This window comes from Anabas testudineus, chromosome 12, assembly GCF_900324465.2.
Source record: "Anabas testudineus chromosome 12, fAnaTes1.2, whole genome shotgun sequence".
NCBI lineage: Eukaryota > Metazoa > Chordata > Actinopteri > Anabantiformes > Anabantidae > Anabas > Anabas testudineus.
In genome coordinates this window covers 11,354,462-11,363,570 of record NC_046621.1, presented here as the reverse complement: position 1 = coordinate 11,363,570, position 9,109 = coordinate 11,354,462, and the positions used below count along the sequence as shown (strand labels likewise).

The following is a 9,109-nucleotide window of genomic DNA, read 5'->3' as shown; positions in this document are numbered from 1 at the left end:
CAATCCATTTGCAGCATACGCGGCCGAGGCGTGGCCTAATGGGGTAAACTGTCAAAAATGATTTTAAAGGGTTTTCCCTTGTATTTATATTGTACACAAGTGAATTACAGCGCTTTTAAAGAGACCCTCACTGTGGTTTTGGATCCATATCAACACAGCAATTTCTTGCCAGGCAAGTCAGTGCACTCCATGTGGCACATAATATCAACATGGAAGCTTGTGTTTAATTATTTATTAAAATAATTATAAATCATTCATCATCATCAATAAGCACCAGGCAAATAATTTCCCCCCCCCCCCACCTCACTTCCTCTGAAGCTGTAGTGTTGGAGAGGAGTGGATGCGAGGCCCATAACACGCTGGCGTGCACACGATCTATTCCTCCCACATACAGTACAGAGAGTGGTTTGACAAACACTGTTTGATTTAAACACACACGCATACTTAAGATGGGGAGGTAATTCCAGTTTATAGATAGTTTTTGACAAACAGGAGTCAATACAACTTTAATCTTATCCAAAGATCCACACATCATTGGTTCAAGTTAGTATCCAACAGTTTAAAATGCATTAATCTGACTGATTTGCCTTGTGCATGTGAGGCTTGCTCATAATGGCACCCAGCCTAATCAAAAAAAAAAACTGGACGTCACCAAATGTGTTTCTCAAAAGCCATTAAGGATATCTGAAGCAATAAACTGCACATATTTGCAAGGGAATAAACGCTAGCACAAGTAATGTGACATGATGTATTTCCTATTCTATGCTGTGCGATATTAGCATCTCAGAGGAGGGCGTGTGTGACGCAACATTCAGACAGATACATCTATTTTGAGACAAGGCAGACACAACATCTTCCCATCAGACACCAGAACCAAAAAGTTCTAAGTAAGGGACAAAGGGAGGATTACCTTTATCTACGAAGCTTACAATCAACAGACCCTTTTTTCCTCATTGTTAGCAGTAACATACAAGCATATGTGTTAAAGGCATCGCCTTGTGCTTTGTATAATATCCACATGTAACAGTCTCATTACTCAGTTACATGACACAAAAGTAGTAATGATGCAACACAAGTTAAAGCTTTCAGTCACTGAATATGTTTCAATGTCTCTTCATTGCCACCTGTTTTTTGTCTGTAATGCTGAAAAACTAACACAAATAATAATAATAAAAAAAAACTGTTGTTCACTACAAAGTATATAAATATCCATACGTGAACTAACAAAAACAAAAGATACAATAGGTTCAATAACGGATGTAAAATAGTTAATAAAGACTATCTTTGATGAGCTGCATACAAAGTACTGAGCTTTGTCACAAGTCTTCTCTCCGCCTGAATATTATATGTAGAACAAAAACTAATTTGGACATTTTTCAGTTCTGTAAAACAATATCCAAACACCCAAAGAGACATCAATTGAAAATACTTAAAAAAATAAATTCAAGGTGTCAAGAAACTAATTTTGAGCATGAAATACATACATTTTATAATATGTACATACAAAATGGCTGATAAAAGAGATATTGAGTGTTATTCAGAGGCTGTCCTCTGATCAAGTAAAAGGCCATGGATTTCTCAGACTGTCATGCATGCCATAGTGCGAATAAAGTTTTTTTTTTTTTAAGTCTTCAATACATAAATAATTTTCAACATTTCAAATATACACTCCTCTAACATAGTTCTATGCCTTCATACAACCACAAATTACATGATAAAATAAACAATATACCAGCACAGACACAGTGACCTGAATGGTTTTGGCACACCAGATATCCACAAATCTAGACTCACTCCAGGTTTCAACTAAGTCAGGGACACTTGGGACTACTTGATCACCTGGATATCTGTGTTTTGGCCGTGGCAATAGCCTATAACAGCTGCAAGGTGTTTAGTGCAAAACTAAAATGTTGCAATACAGCATGCAATGGAACCTGCAGTTACCATCTTTCCATTACATGTAGATGGAGAAACAATGCTCAGTAATAACACTTGCTGGAAACTAATCACACCAACCCCAACAGGGTTCTTAACTAACTAATAGTCTTTAAATGAATTTTTTAAATATTTTCTGATTGTAGAAAAATAACTCAAAAGCCATATTTAACGTAAAATTAGGGATTTGAGACAGTAAGAGTTAAAATATTTATTATAATCGGAGTGGAAGAAGAGGTTTCACACTCGGTCAAGTAACTCAAATGTTCTGGCTGTTCTACAAAGGCCACATGGACTGTCAAATCCCAAATCTGCTAAATGTCATATACTTATATATATATATATATCTTCCTTGCCTCAAACACAAGACAGAACCATTGGAGTAACGGAGGTAACGCAGTGACAGACTGCAAGCTGAGTCAGTGTGTGGTTCTCTCCAGTGCAATGAGGAAGGAAGGCTGTTGTTGTTAAAGTTCTCCAGGTTTCTGGTTGCAGCTGGTGCAGACGCGCACAGGGTGGTCCCAGCCCCGCGATGGAACTGCCCGACGCTCCGGGGAACAGTCATCGCATACTCCTTGGCCACAGGCGCGGCAGTGGTGCTTGGACAACTTGGCAGTGAACTCACGTTGGCAATTGTGGCAAGACAGGATGTCCTGGTCAGGCACCCAGTAGGCAGGTCGGGCTGCATCCTTCACTAAGCCTGCAGGAAACGCATAACATAAATACCACAATACAATATAAGAAATACATGTATTGGCTTTGCAGAGAAGAAAGTGACACTGCAGCCAGTAGCCAGGTAACTTAGCTTGACTGGAAGCAGCTAATCTGACTGTGTCCAACTGCTGCAAATAACAATTAACAGTACCTCAATAATTATCACATTATATTGCACTGTCTGTCAGTGCATCAATGTTACAGTGTCACATTGTGGAATTATAGTCCATCACATAACCCATATTTTTTAAAAATCTTGCACTATAAGCCTCCCCTCCTTGCTAATTACATACTGTCATTCCGCAATAGATTTATTTGCATTCACTTAAAGTATTTACAATACTCATCTCTTTCAATTCACTACTATATTAAAAGCTGTTAGCTGTCTGGACTGGGGTAACCATGGAAACATGGCAAAAAGATCTGGATTTGGAAATAAATAGACTAATATGTTAAATTTATTATTTTTATTTATCAGGACAGAGCCTTTATAGATGATTTATCTCATGTTTAGGGGGCAGTCCCCAAATATAATACAATTACTGTGATGTGGTGAAGTTTTCTGCAAGATATCAGGTTATGAAAATGTATTAATGTATGCCTTATTAAAAAAGGTACTATCTAGGGTTGCTCTTGTATTAGTGTCTCTGCACAAAAGTGTAAAACACATTGTGGGTTATCTTGGCAAAATCCTGTCATATTGGTTTCTATGAAAATGTTTTTCTTATAAGCTGTTGACCAAACTGAATTTTAGATGCCAGTATGAAACCAGAAGTTGAAGAAACAGAGGAGAGTCCAACTTATCTTTGTTTACACAGTGTGTTTCTATTAAAAACAATAGTGTTGGATGATATATCCAAAACTATACCTGCTTTGAAAATCCTGTATCAGCCTGGCTCTACTCCAGAGTACTGAACATTCGCTAAGAGATGTTTACATCTGCATGTCACGTGAGCAACATCGAGACATGAGTATCATATACTCTTAAATATACAGCAAAGGTAAGTTTACAGTAGACATCTCATAAATTCACATTTACAAGAAGAGAAACTGGTCACCTGTCTCACCTTTGGACTAAAACTTCACAACAATACACATTAAGAAACGACAATTGTACAGGGAAACATGTATACAGTCAAAGTCAGTTTAAGAGGTTATAGCTAGTGTCTATAGGAAGATTTCCTTTTTTTTTTTTTTATTTTGTTGGCAAAAACTACACATTAAAGAAAATGCTAATTCTGTATTTGAATACCTGCTTAATCAAATAGAACAAAGTTAATAATGTAAAGTATGATACAGTAATTTTAATGTCACTTGCCTGTTTGCTTCCTTGATCAGTGACATTTAAATGATTTACACTGAGTTACCGCTGAGCTTTTTGGTAATGGTACAGGCTCTATTAAAATCACACCATTAAGGCATCCCATACTCATTAGAAAGGGAGGCTTTGTTGGCTGAGTTCAAACTAGAACCAAGAGCTCACTGCTTTTCTATTCTTTTACTGTGAATAAGCATAATATGCCTCGGCCACCAGAGGGCATTGCATATATGCATTTGCATTTACTGGGTCACTAATTCTTGTTGCTTAACAATCCTCTTTAGGTTTTGTTTGAGGTTAATACTCACCAAGTGGGATATCAATAGCAGTGACCACAACCCCTATGGTGTTGGTGACAGCTTCTCCAACCTTCCTAGCAAGGGTCCCACCATCCTCCTCCTCCAGCTCTGCTTCAAGCAGCTCTACATAAAGAAAATATCTTTGTTAGCTTTGCTAAAGTAGCACATGCAACAGTAGTGACAAATGCAAAACTCAACGGACATCTGACATTACCGCTATTGTGTGTATACCTGCATACGAAGCTCTCTGCTCGTAGCAGACGTCACAGACTCTGACAGGGACAAGACCCCAGCCTCTCTCAGGGACAGGAACAGCTTTGGAAGAGCAGCCATCGCAGAAGCCCTCACCACAGGCACGGCAGTGATGCTTGGTGTCGTTGTCCTGGAAGACTGCATGACACTTATAGCACACCTTGTACAAGAGAAAAACAATAAAACAATAAAAACAGAAGCTGTTATTGACCAAGAGCTAGAGGAGAAAGGAAGTAAGTCAATCCAAGTTTTATCTTGTGACCTGCAAACATAGACTGTGTAACAGGGGCAGAGCACCACAGATAGTAAACAACCCTCTGGACACGAATGTGTTGACTTGGCTGTTGGCGGGGGATGGAAGAGGGTGGGGCTTGTTTGTTACTCACCAAGATGAGGGAGTTGGGTTTCCAGTAGGCTGGGGCGATCTGATCCGTCAGCCAGGAGGTGACGGCCTTGGCAGGCTTGACACTGAGCTCTGACACAGACTGGGCCACAAGGTTGACTCCATCCAGTAGACGCTGTGCTGCATTGCTATTGTCCTTTAAAAAGCCATTGGACTGTAAAAGCAGACAGTTTTTAACTGATTAACTAGATAAATGGTTACCGATAGGCCCAACTCTAGACATGTATTCATGAATTTAACAAGAGCAATATAATCGTTTCTCTCACCCCTGGCCATACGTGCTGGATCTCAGTGCGGACAACTGTATCCACAGGGTCCTGGTTCCCGTACCAGTACTGGCGGCTCCGATAGATCACTCCACAGTTGGGACATTCTATAACATACCTATACGTACAAATACGAATGGAAATTTTTGACTTTGCCTTAAACTAGATTCGGTTTACAAAGTATAGTTACGTGTGACCAGGAGAGTCATTCAGATGCTACTTACCCAGACCAGGCGTATTTTGCGAGGCCCATCCATGGAGAGTCTGAAGAAGCTGAGGTCTTAGGGATAACTACCACCTCTTTCCCACCTTCATAGCAAGCCTTAGATGATGCAGCACAGAAAGACATTAAAATTAGACTAAACAGTAATGGACCAAGAGGCATTATGGTGTTACTGGTAAAGAGAGAGAGCTCAGCTCTATCACTGTGACATATATGAGCTGCAGTTCTTACCTTACAGGTGTAAATGCGATTATCATACTGAACTGAATAACGACAGCGATGCTTCGCCTCATGGCACACTCCTTCTCCTAAGTGGTTCATGCTGTTCTTGCAGCCAGATCTGGTGGGAGGTAAGTCAGAATGCTGAACATTTATAAACAGTAAGATGTAATGACGAGCAACTTTTTTAAAACACAGCAAAAGACACTGACCCACAACTGAGGCAGAGGCAGGAGCAGGTGAAGTACTCATCAGGAAAGAAGCAGCTGTTGGCTACAAGCTCCCCTGCTATTTCCCCGTTGAAGCGCTCGCTCAAAGCCTGCAGGAGAGCAGATAAAAGCACACAATTTATAAAATTAAAGCTCAGTTCTAAAGAAAGTGTGAAACAAGGTGGATGATGGCTGACTTTTGAACTTTATACAACCCTACCTGCAAGGCTTTGAAAATAACCACAGGGGTGCGTGGGGAACGTGTGGCATTGTTATCAAGGAGCTGCTCCAGTTTATTCTGCAGGCCACAGAAGTCTGTAGGGGGGCTAAGAGTCTGTGTGCCCCAGTACTGTACAGAACTGAAAGCCTCTGGAAAACGGGAAAGTTTCCTGAAGCGTTCCAACAGCAGACGATCTACTGACTCAGATGACTTATCTAAAAATGACACAGGTGGAAGAGTTAGCATGAAGTTTAATTATATTATACTATAGATATTCAATTAGCATTTGTCTACATAAATTTATTGAATACTGCATTTTGTTGTATGCATTAATGAGATAGAATTTAAAAAATCTATATCTATCATCTATCTATGTTTTTACTGAATGTGAAAACCAACTGTAACAACAAGCGACACTTCCTACTGCATGGAAATTGAGCACAGACTTGATACAGCGCCTGCATTTAAAATATTAAGTCATATTGGAGCTCTGACAAAAGCAAAAAACTAATAATATACTCCTACTTCTCTCCATGTACACTTAGCAACTGGACTAAAACATGCAAACAACTGGCACTTCCTTTCAAGTCTGCATCTTTCAAGTGTGTGACTGAAGCCGACAGTTTGCACATTTGTCTTTTCAGGCCAAAAACGGGTGTTAACACATTTCTCAAAAAGTTGGAATACCGACTGCTGCCTCTGGTGAGAAAGACAGAAAGAACAAAAGAAGAAAGAGAAGCACAGCAGGCTAATATTTGCTAAACCTGTAATTTTCTGCTGTGTTTAACCCTTGGTTTACTTTTACAGTCACAATATGCTGTATCTATCTATTCAAAGGTTTACATTCTCTAATACGTGTGTAAGAGATCAAGTCATGACACATACACTCATTAGTAGTAGGAGTAACAAAAAATATTTTACCTGAACCAAGCAACTTAGTGTGAACTGTTTCATGGAAGATAACCACCGCAGGACCAAGGGTGGACAGTGGGACATCTAGGCCGCAGCGGGCTGTTGTGGCCTTCAGCTCCTTGGTGAAATGCTTCAAGTAGGCGTCTGAGGCATCCCCAAGGAACTTGAAGAGGTCATCATGGAGACGATCAGCGTGGGTGCGGTAAATGATGAGGTCAGAAATGGCGAGCACCTTGAGCAAGAGACGGGTTCTCTGACCCTGTTTGGAACTGTTCCCAAGCAGCCCCTCAGTATCGATGACCACTACTTTGCGGATGGGGTCGAACGCCGCCCAGACACCAACCGTACAGGATTCTTGAGTGGGCGAAGTCTTGAAGACTTCTCTCCCCATGAAGAAAGTGTGGTTCAGGGTGTGGGATTTGCCTTCTCCTGTGTTACCAAAGATGGACACCACCTTCAGCAGCTGGTCAGGGCCGCAGCTCAGCCTCTTCACAAACAAAGCTTCATCTTTTATCTTTGGAAGAACAGAGTTTACAAGTGAACATAAGCAAGTGAAATTACAGATTTAACAGTCACACCTTCTGTTATTCTGTCTCAGCTCACCTGCATTTCCTCATTTTCATCAACCAGAAGAAAACTGGTAACCTTCTCCATAAGTTTTGCTCTCTGAAAGACGATCTCATTGTCCATTTGAGCAGCGGGATGAACAGAAGTTTGAACAGAGGTCACCTCTGCAGGTTTGGGTGGAGGAGGATAACATGTGAGCTGGTGTTTCTTTTTATTGCCTCCACCGTGCGTGCGTTTTTGACAGCTTTGACACAGGTTAACTTTGCAGTTCTGGCAGCGAACCACAGACCTTTGGCGTTTCTCGTCGTCTCCATTAACTCCTTTGCAGTTGTCACAGTAAGGAATATGCCCAGGACCTACCTGAACCCTCTTATGGTTCTTCAAATGCTCCTGACTGTGGAGCTTGAGTTCACAGCGATAACACTGCAGGGTTTTACATTCATCACACTCAAATGCAGCCTCCTCAGAGCCTCCACAGTCATAACTTTCTTGACATATTAGACTGGTATTAACTCCCTTTTCTGAAGATGAGCCATGCCCACTCATTGTTTACAAGGTGAACTTAGATACAGAGCAGTGCTTATTTGTACAGTTTGGACAATAATAATGATTATTATTAACACAATTGCTAATACTAGCAGCTAAAATGAATACAAACAACTTCTCAACAGTAAGATAAAAATGTGTTTTTGCAGCATAAACTTGGATTACCTAAAACTATCTTAATGTACTTTAATGCATCTAACAATGAGGTAATGAAGTCGAAACAAAACAAATTACAAGTGATTTATTTGTCTCACTAACAGTTAGCTTGTTCGTGCATTAAATTTAGCAACGAGCTGCACTAGTACATAAAATATAAGTGAGCGAATAAACAGTGAAATGACACAGAAACGTCTAAAGGTGTTCAGTACAAACCAGGACAATGAGCTGTCCCTGAAAGGATGAATGTGCAAATGTTGATGCTAACAGCAGGCTAGCTAACAAACTGACCATCAGTAGCTCTGTGCTAAATCCGTGGATGATTTGGTACCGTAACAGAACAATGTAGCTAGCTACTTTCGACGGGCATTTTCAACTTTTTCTAAAGAAAAGGTGTAATTATCGAGCTAGCAACCTGAACAGTTCATAGCCGTCCGACCAAGCAGTTAGCTTCCAGTCTGTCAACTGAGCTGTACCATATCAACAAAAACAACAGCCGGTCGGCGACTAAAGCTCAGATATCCGCGGACTCTTTTACTTTCAAACGAGAAGCAAATCCACGCGATTCCGTTTTAAAAGTCTTTAAAAGGTGTTACTCAGTTTGATTCTTTCCCAGCAGTGTCATTGTTTTGTTCTTCAGCCCCCCCTTTTGCAGATTTCTTCTCTAGCTACGTTATGTTGTTGCCAGGTCAGATCAGCTGATCGGATTATTTTCAGTCACAGGGTCAGAGGAAGGGAGAGGGCGGTTGCATGATGGGAGATGTAGTTCCACAGTTCCGGTTTGCACACATGTTTATTATTAATATTATTATTATTATTACTTTACGTGGAAATTCTTTTCTATTTTGTTTGCCTTGTAACTCATTTGTA

General features: G+C 40.4%; 1 protein-coding gene across 1 annotated transcript; it reads right to left on the bottom strand.

Annotated features, from left to right (window-relative positions):
- Positions 1-1,181: 1,181 nt before the first annotated feature.
- LOC113158781 (zinc finger FYVE domain-containing protein 1-like) lies at positions 1,182-8,921 on the bottom strand. The gene is made up of 11 exons (XM_026355000.1): positions 7,574-8,921; positions 6,980-7,484; positions 6,059-6,273; positions 5,842-5,948; positions 5,642-5,750; positions 5,412-5,509; positions 5,188-5,305; positions 4,905-5,075; positions 4,498-4,678; positions 4,276-4,389; positions 1,182-2,635 (listed from the first exon to the last, which is right to left on the bottom strand). The coding sequence occupies exons 1-11, from the start codon at positions 8,081-8,083 to the stop codon at positions 2,403-2,405; spliced, it is 2,361 nt and encodes a 786-aa protein (XP_026210785.1). The 5' UTR covers positions 8,084-8,921; the 3' UTR covers positions 1,182-2,402.
- Positions 8,922-9,109: the final 188 nt, after the last annotated feature.